This window comes from Podarcis liolepis, assembly GCF_965112155.1.
Source record: "Podarcis liolepis genome assembly, chromosome: 1".
In the NCBI taxonomy this organism is placed as follows: domain Eukaryota; kingdom Metazoa; phylum Chordata; class Lepidosauria; order Squamata; family Lacertidae; genus Podarcis; species Podarcis liolepis.
This window is the reverse complement of record NC_139554.1, coordinates 118,183,124-118,202,191: the sequence shown is the minus strand read 5'-3', so window position 1 is coordinate 118,202,191 and position 19,068 is coordinate 118,183,124. Positions and strand designations below refer to the sequence as shown.

General features: G+C 40.6%; 1 protein-coding gene across 4 annotated transcripts in view; it reads left to right on the top strand.

Annotated features, from left to right (window-relative positions):
• UBR3 (ubiquitin protein ligase E3 component n-recognin 3) overlaps window positions 1-19,068 on the top strand; it is a 90,572-nt gene that overhangs the window by 55,350 nt on the left and 16,154 nt on the right. For 2 of the 4 annotated variants that reach the window (XM_083467329.1, XM_083467327.1), the window contains 5 exons: window positions 80-213; window positions 2,775-2,885; window positions 4,449-4,649; window positions 5,528-5,664; window positions 11,757-11,842. In XM_083467329.1, the coding sequence (XP_083323455.1) occupies window positions 80-213; window positions 2,775-2,885; window positions 4,449-4,649; window positions 5,528-5,664; window positions 11,757-11,842 (669 nt within the window). Of the gene's footprint in view, window positions 1-79; window positions 214-2,774; window positions 2,886-4,448; window positions 4,662-5,527; window positions 5,665-11,756; window positions 11,843-19,068 lie in introns of all 4 variants that reach the window. The other 2 variants (XM_083467328.1, XM_083467326.1) reach the window with 1 other exon arrangement.

The following is a 19,068-nucleotide window of genomic DNA, read 5'->3' as shown; positions in this document are numbered from 1 at the left end:
CCTGTGGCTAAAAAGTAGAACTACCTCAGTTGCACTTCGTTTCCCGCTCTGCTGATGATTACATTATTTCTCCCTGCAGTTTTGGGGCAATGCCGCAATACTACTGAGCCCAAGAAGCTGCCAACCTCTGAAAAGGAGCAGATTTATCCTTGGGATACGTGTGCGGCAGTGTATGAAGCCCGCCTCGCCACTTTACAGCACTTCTTTAAAGATGTAAGTTTTCTGCAGCAGCATGTTGCGATGGTGTTCTGTTTCTTGCACTTCGTTTAAATATTTAGCTGTATTAACTGCTACAATTTTTCTTACAACTTCTTTGAATTCTAATAGCAACTACAAATAACTTCAAACGATCTCTGTGAGTGTTCCACAGGGATGTGAGAACCCGTGTCTCTGATTGTGCACACTGTTCAGTTTAGGACATGTATGTTAAAATGCTTGCTCAGCAGTGAAAATAGTTGTTTATCAGTGTCACAATTAGGACTGTGGCAAAGCAGCAGTTTTAAGGGCATTTTGTCTCCCAGAAGAGGAGTGCAGTTTGAAAAAGAAAGAGCACTTCTTTATGCCAGTGATTTCATCTCCATTCTTCTTCCTCTTCCTCTTCCTTTTCTTCTCCTTCCAAAAAACACAACCCCGTTTAAAAACTATTGATGTTCCATCCAGCAGTGATGGAACAGAGCCCTGACCATCATCACATTTCCTCCTAAGAATGTCTCTTGAACTATACAAGCATGTTTGTACGAAAAAAAAGGAGAGAGGAGTCCACTGTTGTCCTGGTAAACTGTTTCAGGGCCCAGTAGTTGTAGTTCAGAAAAAAAAAATACTGAAATTGTTCCACATCATTTGTCACCTACAAATGGAATGGAGAATTTGTCTGGGTCCTGATTACAACTCCTTGTTTGTGAAATGAGTATACAACTGAAGGATTTTTAAAAAATGTTTGGAGTGTCGCACTAAGAAATCAGGTGTCATTTTCTGTTTCACTTCGTTGCCATATCTTCTACCTCTCATTTACATTGTTTCCTGAAAGGAGCAAAGCTACATGCAAGAACATTTCCTTCTGTAGAGGGGAAACACAATAATTTCACATCCTTATGCCCTTTCCTTAGAGCAAATGGGAAGCACGAAACATGGCTTTTCAACAACTCTCGCAGGTAGACCTTGTTTCTACATCAAGTTAAAATATTCCCATAAAACCAGAATTTACTTAAATTGTAATCTAAAATCTAAAAGCATTGCTTCCTTTCTAGCCAACCGATGAATGAATAGTTTGGGGTACATGCATAACCCACTGCACACAAAGAACATTTTCATACATTTCAAATGTTTTAGTCATTTTTACTGTTTAGTTAAAGGGGGCCACATGCATTTGATTGTGTGAAAAGATCTGAAGTGCCTTGGTACCTATTAGCAGAGCACTTTACTAGCAATTCTAGATCTTTCTGAAATACAGCATCTTGTGCACTGGGAATCCTCCCACTTAGGAAACTGGATTACTCTTTGATTTTTTTAACAAAGTATAGTCCAACTCAGATATTACTTGGATCAAATGTTTTTGCTTTCTTTCAGCTTTCCAGATCATTATTGTGCTAAAATGGTCACAGTAGGAAAGAATTATTAATCCTTAAATTTCTCTTGGCGCAGAAACAGAAACCTCTGTTAAGGCCCTTGAATAGTTTGTTCACCTCAGCTAAGGAATAGGGGAACAAATCCTGTTTTTCTAAAGTTACTTTTTTCCAGTTTTTTTAACACACGCGCGCACACATGGCTTTTATTCAGCTGGACCTCAATGGAGCTCAGTTGCAGCAGCTCTCAGGTGTGTGCCATTGCCATTCTAAGAGAACAAGGGAGAAGTTCACGTCACCTCTTTTTCTAGAATAATAGTACCGTGTATAATAATAATAATAGGAAAAACCCGCAGCAGTTCACATCTCTTATACATTAACAATCAGTTCATTCATTTTAAAATAAACATAAATTCATATAAGCTCTCATATGTCCAAATAGGTATCCTCATGAAATTGATATCTGTAATAAATATGTCCAAATGTAGCCAGGCAGTATGGTCCACAGACCATCGAATCCTTCCAGGCTTATTTGCGATTTAGGTGAGAGGTATAAAATTTTAACCCACGTTATAAATTCTTTAGAAAATCTAAATTTGTCCAAAGTAGCAAACATAAAGTGCCTTGGTGGTATCCTAGCATCCGCTGAGAATCACTTTTCAGGTGAGTGCTAACGGGACCTTTTCAGCATCTAAGGAAATCAGTGCAGCTGGATCAGTTCTAAGACTGTTTAAAGCAGCCAGTTGGGTCACCAATCTTGGGTGATTAGCTCCCTGGCTATGCTGAATAAAACTTGCTTGATTCACATGCAGTACGGTTAATACCACTGCCTTAACTCTTATTAGCCAGAATCTCTGTTCATACCCTAACATCTATTCCAGTTAAAGAAATTGGCCTATAACTTGCAGAATTTGTCATGGTCTTTACCGGGCTTAGATGTAACAGGAATATATGCATCATACATTGAAAGTTGAACAGGAACCTTATTCGAAGACTTTTTGATAAACACATAGATGATTAGGGATTAAACAAAAAAACTGACTTTCTTGGCCCTGGCTCTTTGTTAGTCTTCACTTTATGAATAACATTCTATGTTTAAATTAGACAATTAATTACATGTAATTTATTTTAATTGTGATTAATTTACATTTTAATTGGTGGTGGAGATATATATGAAATTTTTTTACCCCCCCTTTTTTACCTTTTTAAAAGAGTTCCTGTCTGCAGTCGGTATCAATTGGCTGGGAAGGAGGTGTGTATGTACAAACCTGTGGCCACACGTTACACATAGATTGCCATAAATCCTACATGGAATCATTGCGGGTAAGTTAAAATGGACATTTCTGGATATTGAGCTTTTTTACTCATTAAGTACTATAGGCTTTGCTGTTGACCTCGATAGAATCCCAGTGATGCCTTTATGTACCATCTGGATTTTTTAAACAAGGTGCAAAATCCATCTTTTGAAATACAATGCAGTGCTTTATCCCCCCCCCCCTAAATATTCTCATATATAATGCATTATGGTATTGGTCATGAAAAAGAAGTTTTCAATGCTTTACTATTTCATTGAAGTTGGATGGGCTTCACAGTACATGGCCCCTGTTGTATTTGGTAACATTTGACTTTGCTGATCTGCTATGTTAGAAACATCTGACTATGGTCTGTACAGGTGATGCAGAAATGGAGCTTAAATTATTGCTTCCCAGGCCTCATCTCACTGATTCAAATAAGATAACTTCCATACTTGAATCAAAATGGCTTGCAGCAACCACTCTATGCCAATGGGGAATGGGGTGTGGAATCTAACAGTTTAAAAAAGTGATCACAATTCACAACCTGGACAAGGTGTGTTCAGTGGTCTTAAAAATTAAAAGAGGGGTCCCTGCTTTGTGCTTATCACGATGAAAACCTCACTCACCTGAGCTCTCATTGGTTCTGTGAAAGGAAGTGTAGTCACAGACAATCTGTGAAAGTAACAATTTTTTCTAGCCACCAGTGTTGCCCTCCATTGCTTGTGACAGAGTCCCCCCTCCCTAAAAGGGTAAAGGGACCCCTGACTGTTAGGTCAATTCGCGGATGACTCTCGGGTTGTGGTGCTCATCTCGCTTTACTGGCCGAGGGAGCCGGCGTACAGCTTCCGGGGCATGTGTCCAGCATGACTAAGCCACCTCTGGTGAACCAGAGCAGCGCACAGAAACGCCGTTTACCTTCCCACTGGAGCAGTACCTATTTATCTACTTGCACTTTGACGTGCTTTTGAAATGCTAGGTTGGCAGGAGCAGGGACCGAGCAATGGGAGCTCACCCCGTCGTGGGGATTCGAACCTCCGACCTTCTGATCGGCAAGTCCTAGGCTCTGTGGTTTAACCCACAGCACCACCCATCAGTGCAAACATTAGTTGAACCCGGTCCATAGTCTTTCAAGTGTTTTGTTGAGGTTGTTACAGGTACCGAGGATAAGAAAATGATCATTCAGTTCTCTTTTCCTAGAGAATCTCTGTTGCCATGTCTACAGAGAATTGAATGTTTGCTGCTATAATTTACAAGTAGAGAGTACTTATCATTAAGGACCCTTTAAAAAAGAAAGTCCCCCCCCCGGCCCACCCCGAACATGCTGTTCCTTTAATATCCTTCTCCTGCTTGTTGATTTTCTGCTGCAAATGGACCTTGCATTGGCATTCTGTGTTTGCATTACAGTGATGAAAAGGTTGTCTGAATAATTAGAAGTCTTAACATTAAGCATTTATTCATTAAATTGCTTGGTTACAAAAATAACTACACTTTAACTTGTAGCTGAGCAATTGTTCTTTTATTTCTGGCCTTGCTGTCACTAGAACCCAGCAGTGTCGCTTCACGAATTCATTTGTATTTTTATTTCCTTTAGAACGACCAGGTTCTCCAGGGCTTTTCAGTGGACAAAGGAGAATTTACTTGTCCTCTGTGCAGGCAGTTTGCTAACAGCGTTCTTCCATGTTATCCTGGCAACAATGTGGAGAGGAGCCTTTGGCAATGTCACAGTAACAAGACTATGCAAGATCTCATAAAGGAAGTGGAAGATCTTCAAGAGCAGCTGGGAACTTTCCCAGTAAGCATCAGTGTAAGGCAGAAAGATCCTTGTTAATTTGTCTCCATCTTTCAACATTCCTTTTCATTCTCTGTTTCTCTCTTCTTCCCCAAACTCATTTGCATTTTATAGAATTTTAAAGCTGAATATCCTCTCCCATCTCTCTGTTAAGCACTTAAGAGCTTAAATAACGTTAACATTTTAACAGTTAAGCTCTGTTACATCACCTTTAAAATAGGAGATGATTATGTGAGCATTTTGCTCCCGCATTTCAGTCTATGTATTTATTGGTCGTTAAAAGGCATTCTTTCCAGCTTCTCATTTTATACAGAACTGAATTGTATTACATGGAACTCATAATTTCTTTATGGTACAAAGCATCAATCACTTGTAACTAGAAACCATTTGACGTGTGTCAATCAAGAGTGCAGATTATTCCTTTTACTAGGACTTTAATGCATTTTGAAGTTTCACAGTGACATTCAAAAAGGTGCTGTTAAAATTATAAGTTTTACTGTGCTCCAGTCTTAGTTATAGATACGTTAAAACAGTACTTTTTCTTGAGATGTATTAGTGTTTTAAAATTCTGTGTTCATATTGACTTATTCCAATGTATGCCTAGTTGAATATGTTTAATATAAAATGCATATGGTGCCTTTGAGGGCAAACTCCTTCAAGGCGGTTGTATACAAGAAATAATTGTAGGATTTTAAGAGTGCTTCGTCCATCTCCATAATTGTTTAGATTTAGTTTCATTCTGTAGAATTCGGTATTTCCGCTGTTGATGTATGACTGTTACGTAATTCGTAAAAGTAATTCTTAACTTTCTGAGGGTGTCTTAATTCTGTAATCACCTCTTACTGTAGCTAAGTGAAGTCAGCCATCTTTCTTTTTTACAGTCAGAAACCAATTTAAGTAAAGAAATGGAGTCTGTGATGAAGGATATCAAAAGTACTACCCAGAAGAAATATACTGACTATAGCAAGACTCCTGGATCACCAGACAATGACTTTCTTTTCATGTATTCTGTAGCCAGGTGGGTAAGACATCTGTTTTACAGTCCCTTCCTGTTTGTCAACTACTCGTTACCTCTTTGGTTAAATAAACTGCATGCTTGATATTTTTCCTATATCGTGGCAAAGCTCCCTTGACTAACCGAGTTTTGAAGAAGACTCTGGCAGTGTCATGCATAGAGTCAGAGGTTCTTCATAACGAATGTTACACCCATTCCCCTTGAGATAAATGTTTGCACTTGTACTTGAGCAAATTTTTCCATTCTCTTCAGTGCTCAAATACACATACATTCCACTTTTCCTTGGAGTGAAAGTGGGGTGCCGTCCTGTGTTTTGGGGGCTCAGGGTTTGATTGCAGCTTCTATGTTGCAAAAAGGTGCTGGACGTCTGCATGGCGTCCAGTCCATGTACACTGAAGTAAGTGGTTTTTACAGCTCTCAGTTCTGCTTTATTACCTACAGCCACAAGTGTTGCTTGCAGAGTCTATTTCATTCGTCTCTTTTCCTTCTAATTCTTATCTTTTCTGCATTAACATTAAAAGCTTTGACTATGGGGTCATGCATGAACATGTGCACACATAAACATGATTATGTAATTTGGATAGTTGGATGTTTGGATTTTTAATGTAAGGCGGCGGAGAGTGCTTAACTACTTTAGACCTGTAACTTTCAATTTATTGCTTACAGGCGCTTCTTACAAGATATTTGTACTTAGCTCTAGGGCAGGAATTGGGAACCTTTTTTGGTCCCTTGGGCAAGATCCTTATCAGGAATGGCCTTGCAGGACAAATGTGAAACTTAAAAGGAGCAGGGAAAGGGCTGGAATCTCTGTTTATCAGCCTATGCAGAATTAAACCCTGTCGTCCTCCCCTTCAGCTGAGACATCATCCATGGGCATAGTTGGGGGAAAACAGCCAAGTAGACCACATTGACTCCCCTGGCTGGCCTGTATTTATCTTCAGGTTCCCCCTCCTTGTTGTAGGAACAGAGAGCAGTTCTAGAAATGAGGGCAGTGGAAGAAATCCCTGATCCCAAGCCCAAATGGGTATATTTGTATTGCTCTATGTAACATATGGGACACGGGTGGCGCAGTGGGTTAAACCACAGAGCCTAAGACTTGCCGATCAGAAGGTCGGCGGTTCTAATCCCCGCGACGGGGTGAGCTCCCATTGTTCGGTCCCTGCTCCTGCCAACCTAGCAGTTCGAAAGCACGTCAAAGTGTAAGTAGATAAATAGGTACCGCTCCAGCAGGAAGGTAAACGGCATTTCCGTGTGCTGCTCTGGTTCACCAGAGGCGGCTTAGGCATGCTGGCCACATGACCCGGAAGCTGCCTGCGGACAAACGTTGGCTCCCTCGGCCAATAAAGCGAGATGAGTGCCGCAACCCCAGAGTTGGTCACGACTGGACCTAACGGTCAGGGGTCCCTTTACCTTTATGTAACATATAGACCAGAGAGAATAAAAGACTGCAGTTTTTGTAGAGTTAAGATGAGAGCTGTTTTGTCAGCTGTTCCTCACTCATCAGCAGAAATACTTGAAACTTAAATTGCTGACTCCAGGAAATATATATTTCTAATACTTCCTAATTAACACCCTGGGAAGAACTTTTTAAAAAAGAATTCCCATTGATAAGACATTCGAGCACATTCAGAAGCCTTCATTGCAGAAAGCTGAAAACATGAGATCAGCCTTCTTGACTTTGGTTTTCCTTATTCCCTTCCCCCATCTTCAAAGTGTTTAAAATGTGGGACGGAGAGTAGCTGACAGATAAGAGTGCTGATTATGGTGGAAAGGTTTCCCCAGATTTTCATTTCATTTATAACTTAGTCTATTTTCTGTAAAACCATGCAAGCAACTAGTTCACCCTGTAAACCAACCTACTGATTACCACTAGTATTCCAATTCCTTGCTTTGTTACAGAGATACTGTTGCTTCCAGATTTCTTCTAGTGCCACCACCATACAGGCTATTGCCTACCTCTTCCTCCCCCCATAATAAGCTCTTTCTAGTTTGTCTGTTTTGAATTAAGTTGCTGTTGTACACATGTACTCATTCACCTTCGATAATTTAATCATTCGTCTGCAAGCTTCTCTTGACCTAGTGTTCCCCCTACCCCACCAGTACACATCACCAGCTGCTTTACAAGTCAGTGGAGGTGCCCCAAGGCATCCTCCACCCCCTATCTCATTTTTTAAGCACAATACATCAAAATTATTGGTGCATGTGGGTCTTTCAACAGAAGTTTGTGCAGCATTTTCTTGAACCTTCAGAAATCCAGTGAAGCTATAAAGAACAGTGATTCCTCCCCCCGCCCCCAAGATTGATGAATGGTTTTATACCCTGACCTTTATAAAAAATATTAGGAACGGAATGTGATTGGAAAACGCATACTGCAGTCCTCAAACGTCTTGCCTCTTTCTCATAAGCGGGCATTTTTGTTAAGCAGAGAATTTCAGGACTCTGGCTTTCATCAGTGGACTTTAGAGGTCGTTAAAGGTCATACAGTGAAACCCTTTGCAGAGAAGAAAAAATCACTGTACAGAACCAGTCGTAATCAATGTTCATGGAGAGTAAGATCTAGCTGAAGTAGCTTTGAAAAGAGCATTTTTAATTTGCTTCCTAAGTTGGTAACTTAAAAGTAAAAAAAAAGGTAAAGGACCCCTGACAGTTAAATCCAGTCGCGAACAACTCTGGGGTTGCAGCGCTCATCTTGCTTTACTGGCCAAGGGAACCGACGTCTGTCCACAGGCAATTTTTCCGGGTCATGTGGCCAGCATGGCTAAGCCACTTCTGGCGAAACCAGAGCAGCGCACAGAAACGCCATTTATCTCCCTGCCGGAGCGGTACCTATTTATCTACTTGCACTTGACATGCTTTCGAATTGCTAGGTTGGCAGGAGCAGGGATCGAGCAACAGGAGCTCACCCCGTTGCAGGGATTTGAACTGCCATCCTTCCGATCATCAAGCCCTAGGCTCAGTGGTTTAGACCACAGCGCCACCCACGTCCCTAAATTAAAAGTACATTGATTTTTTTTTTAATAAAAAAAAACTGCGTAAGTTTGTGCCAGGGACTAATGGGGATGTCTCCCTTGAATCATTTTTCTCATATCATATCACATGCAGGTTTTGATTCTCCCATCATTATAGGACCAGCTTCAGGTTTTTGTTGGGACAAGAGAGCTAACTTTGGGCCCTTTTACTCCTGTAGCAGGAGTCTAGTGGTCAGAAGTCCATGAATAAGCCAGTATCTGAAACTATGGTTTGGATCTGACTTGTTCTTACTAAACAGAGTTTAAACAAACCAAGTTCTCTGTATTTGACTTAACCACTGCTGAGACCCTAGAATTAGGGAAATCTGTTTAAAAGTGGAAGCAGTTGCTTCTGTTTGCTGCCTAGTAGCAGCAAACGGGGAAAAAAGAAAGGAGCATACAATTCTGAGACTCACTGTGGCTTGTTCACAAAACCACAAATTTTTAGTAATAAATATTAGAAAACATGTGAACTAAACAGTTAAGCTTACAGTTATTGTTATATGCTGTTGTGAGTTTTCTGCCTACTCTGGTCATTCAGATACATATCAAAGAACATCTTCCTCCAACTCTCAAACACCTTTTTTGGGAAAATTTTGTGTGATTCATAATAGAGATAATCAACATCATTTCATTATTTTTTTTTAAAAAAAAAGCCTTCTAAGAGTGGGTAGGTTGAAAAGAATTAGTCTTCACATAACATTGATTATGACCCTTTGAATTTGGTCATGTGTTTCTCATTAAAAACATATTTTAAGTTTATTTATATAATTGTCATTCCATAAGTTTTTCAGCAGCATTTTAAGAAATGTAACATTAAGAAAAAGGAGGCTTGATTCCCTCTTGTCCCCAAGTGTTTCTCAAGGAGGGCATGACATGAATGCTTGACAGGAATCCAGTTATGTAATTGCTGGCAGAGAGTACAATAAAAGCTGGTTACTAAGAGAACCCTTTTGTGCTGTGTTCTCTGCATGTGAATGGATCACTGCAGGGGAAACAATGTGTTTGAGGGAAATATTTGCCTGGCACTCATATGGGATCACTTTTAGGCAGGGGTAGGCAACCTAAGGCCGGGGGGGCGGATGCGACCCAATTACCTTCTCAATCCGGCCTGCGGACAGTCTGGGAATCAGCATGTTTTTACATGAGTAGAATGTGTCCTTTTATTTAAAATGCATCTCTGGGTTATTTGTGGGGCACAGGGATTCGTTCATTCCACACACCCCCAAAAATAGTCTGGCCCACCACATGGTCTGAAGGACGGTGGGCCAGCCCATGGCTGAAAAAGGTTGCAGACCCCTGCTTTTAGGCATTTGAGGATTCAGATGGAAGTCATGCTTAAATCAGAGAGAGAGAAAAAATTCAGACAGGCTTTTGTGAGGTCTGAATATTCTGTCAGGGGAAAACTGTCCAGTAAAGCTCTGGAGCCATATGGAGGAGAATGTTTGGAAGCACATCCAAAATGAATTTATTTGCATTAGACTAAGTCAGGGGCATCCAACTTCCAAGAATCTGCGATCTACTCACAGTATTAAAAAACTGGCAGTGATCTACCCATTGTCAGAGTTGTTGAGCTTTTTCTTTCTCTCTCTCTCTCTCTCACTGAGAGAGTGACATCTCACAGCAGAGGACTTGTGTCCTTGCTGCAATGATGAAGACTAAACCCTTTGGAAGTGAGTGACTTTCAACTGCTGTAGAACGAGACACGCAATTTCAGTGGCCACCTCCTACATATATGTAAAAGGCATTTTTGCCGCATCAAGTATGTCTTGTTCATTTAGAGCAATTCTTGAAGTTGTCTTGGGTATTAGTGTCTGTTTTTACACTGGACATGCATAATTTGCTGAGAAGCAAAGGTGAGAAACCTTTGACATCTGACAAAATGGACTGCTTAAAAGATTTCCAATAACCGTTAAGCAAATATTTTTCCTACAGTAAGTGCAGGCGATTTTACTCGAGGCAGTAAATTAGAAAAATGAAAAAGGTGTGCAAATAAACACTTGTCTCATTAATATTCCACAGTGAATTAACCTGTGATCTGTGTTTCCTGTTCTGTCCACTAATACGAAATTCGTGTCCCAGCTTCTTTGCTGGTAGCTTTTTAGAAGTTCAGCAAGCGCTGCAAATCGCCCGAAGAGTGGAAAATTCCCTTGTCACGTGGATGGCCTTATCAGCAGCAACCAGATGGAGCTCAGAGCCCAAACATTATCAATGTTAAATTGCTTTTTCCTGGAATAGGGAGGATTAAAGCGTTCCTTCAAAAATGGGTGACATGAGCCACTGCAAACTTAGGGATATTAATATTTTGAAACGTTACTATTTTAGTAATGTTCTAATATATTTTAACAAACATTCTGTAAAGAAAGTCATCTTCTGACTGATGCAGCTGGAATCTTTGCAAAATATTTTGCTTTGAATGAAATACTTCCAGCTTCCCTGCATTCTTCTGATTAGCTGTACTCAGTGTAATGCCGCAGTTTAGTGGCTAACACAGCCCACCTAAGGGGGTCTGTTAAAGTGACAAAACCTCTTCCCTCTCTCCTCCCTCTTACTCCTTCTCACTGTGGGAAGGAAATAACAAATGATTGAGCTGTTGGCTAGAAATTTAAAGCACTGGGAGAAATCAGGTTTCTGCTCAGCTTCCTGAATAGCTCTGGAAAATCTAGGCAGCTTAAAATCAGGTGGCTCTGGAGAGACTTTGTCCTGCCCATATTTCGTGGGGAGGGTTCTGTGCGTATTTGAGGCTGAGACCTCTCCTAGTAATGCAATAGCTGGTGGCTGGTTTCACAAATATATATTTACAGAAATACGTTTGCAGTAGTCACACCCATACTCCGTGGTAAGCTACTTTTGAAAGTTGCATAAATGACAATATTTGGATAGTTATTGTTGGATTATGCACTGGGGTGTATAGGTCGAGAGACTCTCTTTCTACCAAATCTTCTGGTTGCAAAACATTAAAGAGGGGGCGGGATAGAATAGATGCACCAGCCTTGATCAAAGTGAAGAGAAACGTACAGGGGCAGTTTCATTTCTTAAAAACCTCTAGATAATTTACATATAACCTACTGTATTCTTTTTATTCAGGACCAACTTGGAACTTGAACTGGTACACCGGGGAGGCAATCTGTGCCTAGGAGGTGCAAGCACAGCTGGGAAGAGATCATGTTTACGTATGTATAAAGTTGTCTCAGTTTAATTTAGATTGATTTAAATATTTATTTATTAAATTTGTATCCCGCCCTTCATCCAAAGATCGCAGGGCAGTTCACAACATAAACATACAAAATGAGAACACAAAATACGTAGTAAAACAAACCGATAACCCCCCTCCCACAAACACATTTAAAAGGCCACAAGAGTGTCAATCAGCTAAATGCCTGGTTGGAGAGAAATGTTTTCACCTGGTGTCTAAATATATGTAATGAAGGCGGCAGGTGAGTTTCTCTGGGGAGCGCATTCAATATTATGTTCTCGGGGTCCGCTTCAGTTCATATAGGAATATGAACCGATATGCCCTAAAGATCCATGGTGTCAACTCAAACTAGACTGATGTGTGTGGCAATGTTTCTAACGTTACAGCGGACGGCGTATTAGACAGCTTCATTGTTTAATTCATGTGGTTTATTTGGTACAGTCATACCTTGGTTTTCGAACAGCTTAGTTCTCGAATGTTTTGGCTCCCAAACACCGCAAACCCAGAAGTGACTATTTTTGGAAGCCGAACGTCCGGCGGGACTTCCGATTGGCAGCACGAGGTTCCTGCAGCCAATCAGAAGCCGAGCTTTGGTTTCCAAACGTTTTAGAAGTCGAACGGACTTCCAGAACGGATTCCGTTTGACTTAAAGGTACGGCCATATTTGGGTTTGGTAGTACAACCTCGGGCTGTATAGATTGACCGTGTTTATGAAGTGGATAACTTTCTAAGAACACATGTAAACCCAAGGACCCCCCTTTCCGCCATCTAGTAGGATGTAGACCTTTCCACACTTCGTAATTGTATTGTCCACCTATAGAGGCTATTAGATTACAAAACGTGTGGGAGGTCCTTGGGTTGCTGAGAATGGCCAGATGACTTTACATCATGCATTGTATGTGTGGGGCTTAGCTGCATGCTTGTGAGGATTCCCACCATGTGGGGAAGGGAGAAGGTAATAATAATAATAATAATAATAATAATAATAATAATAATAATAATAATAAATTATTTATATCCTGCCCTCCCCAGCCGAAGCCGGGCTCAGAGCGGCTAACAACAATAAAAGTAACACAGCATTCTAAAATCAATTCATTCTAAAATCAATTCAGAATCAAATTAATGGCAACCATTGGGCTAGAGTTCTATCAGGATTACCAAAGGGAAGGGGTCAGGCTGTGCCCTGGCCAAAGGCCTGGTGGAACAGCTCCATCTTGCAGGCCCTGTGGAATGATGTCAAGTCCTGCAGGGCCCTAGTCTCTTTTGACAGAGCGTTCCGCCAGATCAAGGCCACAGCCGAAAAAGCCCTGGCTCTGGTTGAGGCCAGCCTAACCTCCCTGTGGCCCAATGTATCCTCTATTAACAGAAATATCCAACCAGGAGCTAGAAGTATCAACTCCTTTCAGCCAAAAAGCTGAGCCGTAAACAGGCTGCAAAGCAGGCCGCAGGGTTGAAACGTTAGATGTTCCAGCTGGGTTAAAGCTAGTAAGGCTGGCAGAAGAAGAAATATAACTTGGTGCCACTAACTACAATACAAAGCAAAGTTGTCAGGGTGGGCTTCTTTGAAGATACCACACATGATGGTCCACTTCTGATGTAATGCTAAACCATGGTTTGATACGGCATGTATGAACAAAAGTGATCTTCAGGCTTGCACACCCATCCTCTTCCAGTACAGCTGCAAGGAGATTGGAAGCATCGACTTCCTGGACTTCATTGTTATATCTGAACTGGTGATGGCGGTTCTGGTTAGTTCAAACTGTGGTTGCTGTAACAAGCCAGGGTCATGAGCCACACTTTAAACTAACTAGAGTTTTGCCAGTTCTGATATAAGGATAAAGATTTGCAAATAAACTCTGGTTTTAAAAAGGAAATGGAAGTTTTCAATCTCTTTGCAGCTCTGCCAGTTATGATAACTTCCATTGTAGCTGTTTATCTCAACTATATATTTAAGTAATAGAATTGATCGGAAGCTTAATTTTGATTTTTTTTTAATTTGCTTTCTCCCTGTTTAGATTCAAATCTGTGATACACTTATTGTATTGACTGGGATAGGGCCGTTTTGTTACACTCTCAACAATATGCTTCTGTTCAAGTACAGCCCAATGAAAATCCTTGCAGATCTTTACTCCCATAGATCTTTCAGTCATTTTCATGAATTTTGCGTAATGAGGTCTCTCTCTCTCTCTCTCTCTCTCTCTCTCTCTCTCTCTCTCGTGATTGAGTACAGTGTTCTGCACGAGTCTTGTAACAATTGTAAAGTTTGTTGATTAGATATGGAATATGGTGTCCCAGGTGAGCTCTTACAGCTGCGAGTGTCAGTGAAGATGTGGGAGCAAATAGGTCAAGTGCTGTTTTAGAAGATTGCGCGGAGGGGGCAGCTGTACGCTGAGAAGTAAAATTAGGAATGATTAATGTAGCTGTTCATGCCGTTGGCTTAGACAGGGTGACAAGAACAGTGAACTAAATCTAGCTATTTAAATGCCTCCTTTTTAAGGCCTAGATCTTCAGGTGTGTTTTAGACATAGTACACAGCAAGCTGGTAGTCTAATACTACATAATCTGCTGATCTTTATTGGTTTCAGGAAAGCCAAAAAGAGTGACTATAATCTCCATTATTGTCAGCTGTTATAGGAAAGCTTGCAATTGCTTTTTGAATTTTGCATGTCTTCAAGCACTTTCCTTTTACAAGTCTTCAAGCACAATCTTTTGCCCAATGTGGGGCACAAACCCACGACTCTGAAATTAAGAGTCTCATTGCCTTCCAACAGAGCTGTTTATAAATTTTCTATTAGTTTTGGGTGATATCCAACATTTGTCATACTTGAAGCCTGTTGAGTTCAATGGACATGAGTAACTGGTTTGCTCTGGGTATAACTTAGTTAGCTAGGATCCTTTATATTTGAAAACAAATATGAACTATAGTTCTCCCTTAAATGCAAGATGTCTTTGGCTGGGTTTAAGTTTCCCCTAGTACTCAGAGGCCATAATGCTGGTGTTTCAAAGAAAGTTATTGGCTGTTTCAGCTTCTGAAGCCTCAGCTTGTTCCTCCAGTGCTTAGTGTGGGCTTCTTTCCACTGAGCTATATAGTGCTAAACTATGCTTTAGCTTTATGTATGAATGCCGCCTCTGTGTCATGTGTGAATGTGCCATTAGGCTGGTGTCAGGGGTTCATTTATCCTTGAAAAGGAGTTTACATGTGATTTAGGCTTTACATACTTGGAACTTTGTGTGTAAGGGATCGGACTGTAAAAACAACAACCACAAATACAAAATTTGCAACACAAGCTGTAATCCTAGGCCAGGCTTCCTCAACCTCGGCCGTCCAGATGTTTTGAGACTACAATTCCCATCATCCCTGACCACTGTTCCTGCTAGCTAGGGATCATGGGAGTTGTAGGCCAAAAACATCTGGAGGGCCGAGGTTGAGGAAGCCTGTCCTAGGCATTCTTACTAGAGACTAAAGCCCAATTGCTCTTAGTCAGACGAACTTTTGAGAAAACATGCTTTGGACTGTACTGTCAAGTGTTTCTGTTTCTGTTTCTGTATCTTGCTTTCCATTGACGCATAGTACGGCCCAGATTAAATTAAACCATAGTTTAAAATGAACTGTGGTTTGTGCTCGCGCTTGTTCTTGATATGCATATTGTGGTTTTTTGCGGGGTGGGGAGGATTGACTGTGGCAGTAGAGTATTTTGGGGGTACTAATTGTCCTTTGGTCAATATCAGACTACCATCTGCACAGCTATAGTGACTTTCTGCTCTGTATTGTGTATACAGTATATAATGCTGATATAAGTGAATGCTAAGCACCATAACATTAAAGGAAGCAAAAAAAAAAAAAGCTTGTAGAGTAGAAACAAACAGCTAGCCATCTCTGATTTGTGAAAACATAAATGTGTTTTGTTTGTTTTTTTGTTTTTTTGAAACAATGAACACTGTTAATGGTCCAGTTCTCATCCTTTCCTTTGCTGCTGTGTTCCCATTAGGGGGCAATGTTAGTCTTTTTGTTTCTGTCCAGTGATAGAACAGCAGAACTAAATTCTAATCTAGAGAATCATTTTTGTTTTGCAACAATTATAGAATATATAAATTTTCTCTAGAAGCAAGGTAACTGTGTCTTCAGTTTAGCTAGCTTTTATGGTTGTTAGTCTTAGAGGGTGACCTGAATAAAGCTAATTTAATACTGAAATGATCTTAGCGTGAGTAAGATTGCATTTGCTAGGCCCAGAGAAGCAATGTTTCTTTCTTTTGTTATGCTGCCAGGGAACCAAAATGCACCTGTGCAAATTCTTCACTATCTAAAAGAGAAAAACTACAATTTACAAGGATAATGTACAAGTAAAGGGAATTTTGCAGAAGCAGCACTGGAATAAATAGAGACTGTACAGGAATGGCGCTATTTGGTTGGCATCCACATTGTGAGGTGCCAGGATTTAATATCTCTCTGACTGAACAGTGCAATTCTATTCAGATGTAAGCCCCATTGAGTGCAATAGGAGCTGTTCCCAGGTAAATGAATCTAGGACTGCTGTCTCCATGTTTAAATTGACAGTTATCTTTGGTGGAAGTAGCTCTACTTAACTAAGCTGAGAAAAGGCTTATTTGGACAACTTTGTTCTAGGTAGGAGTGGGAATGTCATCTGAAACCCTGGGGAGTCGAGCCATCAGTTTCACAGTACTGAGACAGAGGGACAGTGATCTGACATAGGCAGTTCCCTGTGTTCCTATGATTTGGTGTTACATACACAAGTCTCAGGTCTGACCTACTTCCTCACCTTCTACACACGATTTTTACTTTGCACCTGAATTTTCAGCAAACCAAAGCTTGCCTTTTCATCCATACCAAGGAAACTATGGTTTGTTCAAACCTTGGTTTTTCCACATGGAATGCTTTTATTGTTGTTTGTGTGTAGGGATTTAATTTAGTGACTAATTAGAGGCACCTCTTCAGAGTTGAGGACTTCAGTCCATTTTATAACAGCTGCCTGCAGAAAACTCCCTCAACTCTTAAGCAGGGCTGGGCTTGTAGAGAGAGTTCCTGGATTGTCACTTATGTCACCAGACGCCAGAAATACGTTATAAAAATTCAATAACAAATAATCCCTGATATAGAAATAGTGAGCTAAAGGTTAGCAGGCAATAGACTAATAAACATACTGACAAATGCAAAACAGCAAACAATTACGGGACCCAACCCAGGACATGTAGTTGTGAAGATGCCTGCTTGGTCTTACCTCTGTTCCTTTATACGCTAGGAATTGTCAATAGCACTCTGTGGTCACCACAAATACACGGGATGGCTAGGTCAAACCCCCTACCCAGAGGGCATAGCGACTCTTTTTTGGGGGGGTGGGGAGATGCTATGAAGCTGACGAAGTTCCTCTTTTCTTAGGTCCTGATGAGCTAACATATCACCTGTCCTCTTTTCTTCACCTGAAATAGGTGTATGTCCTGCCTAATGAAATGTATGGGTGCATCCTGGTACATGAAGTTGGGACAACAGCATAAGCCCTCAGATGTCCAGTGAACCTTTTACTCCCTGAACAACTTTTAAAATAAGAGTATCTTGTCTCACTGCAGCTCTAAGTAGGCAACCTATGTTTGAGCAAACCGCTGTTTCCTTGATTTGGATGGAAATGCAAGCTGTGGTTTGCTAAGGCCCTGGATGAAGGTGCAGAAATTGCATCGCATGGAAGGAGAGGGAGAAAATAGTGTACAACCCACAAGCTGAAGCCTTTGGGGCATGGCACGTACTGTCAAACCATGGTTTAGTGTACACAACACGTAAACCTTTGCTGAATTCCTTTCTGCTAGCTAGTGCTTTCTGTTTCCATAACAACAACATGAACTAGGGAAGGGAATGTTTTTACTGCAGCTTCAATACCATTTTTTCAACATAATTCAGTATTTTTTCCTCATAGGCTTCAAAATAGACATATGTAGGATAATACTGTCAGTATAAATAAATAAAAATGCCAGTCTTTTGCCAGGAAACTTGTTTTGCCCTCATTCACTGCATCTGATTCAGAAAACAGGTGACGGCAATCAGTTCCAATGTCATCTGCGCCTTCAATTATTTCCCAAACCCCAGGAACTAATTACAGCCCTCAAGCTCTGCTAAAATCAGCTGACATAAGCATGAGACTCTTTTGGCCTCCCAAGTGCCTATGAATAATTGTCTATTTGTGGAAAATAAATTAATTCCTCTTGTGATTTATATTTAAATGTGGTATCTCCTGGTCTGTTCAGCTGGTAGCCAGGGATAGAAGAACAGAAATGAGGGACAGTAAATAAAAGAAAGCATGAGCAATAAAGGATTTATATTTTGCAAAGGAAATAGATACGAAAACGTCTTTGGGCGTGGAAGTGGTAGATTGACTATGAGCTGACTGTCAGCTAAAATGATGGTATCGTGAAATAATCAACAAAAACCAACTGCTCTTTGAAGGAATTAAAAAATTGTGTAAAAATGTGTATTTTCCCATTATAGATTCAGTTGTGAAGAAGCGTGCAAAAAGAAATTCAAAACATGGCAGGGGATCCCATAACATGGGGTAACTCTAAAGATCATCCCTGCATTGTGGCAGCCTGGCTCAAATAGAAGAGAGCAATTATGAGTCGTAGATTTCCTTATCTGGATTAATTTTGCAGTACTCTCCTCTCATCAGTCTGGTTCTGTAGATCTAGACAAGATCTAAGACTCGGCAGTCGTGTAATTTAGGAAATGTCTCTCTTTAAACTGGCTCATTTGGTTACAAATGATCCCCAAAGGGAAATAAACTGTTCTCTGCACCAAAATACAGCCACCTCTGTATTAGATACCAGATTAGCTATATATACACCAAGAAAAGTGGTGTGTGACATTCTGTTGCATTTCTCCTACTTTATCATCGGTTGCAGTTTTATTCCTGTATTGCTTTATTCAGTGTTACTGTAAAGAGACAGTGCTTAAGACTCCATCCGAAAGAGAACCCCACACTGAAAACAGATAATAGAATTTGCCTCTTGAATGGATATAGAAATAGTGATTTGCTGTGTAATGGCAGTGCTCTAGAGAAGGCCCTTATTAAGCCACTGTATCTCACCTGCAGAAACCTTTGGGAAGCTGCTGAACACCATGGTTCAGCCTCATTTCCTTTTCTTGCATGGATGTGACTCGAGCAATTGCAATGTAAAACTTTTGATTTATTATATATGTAT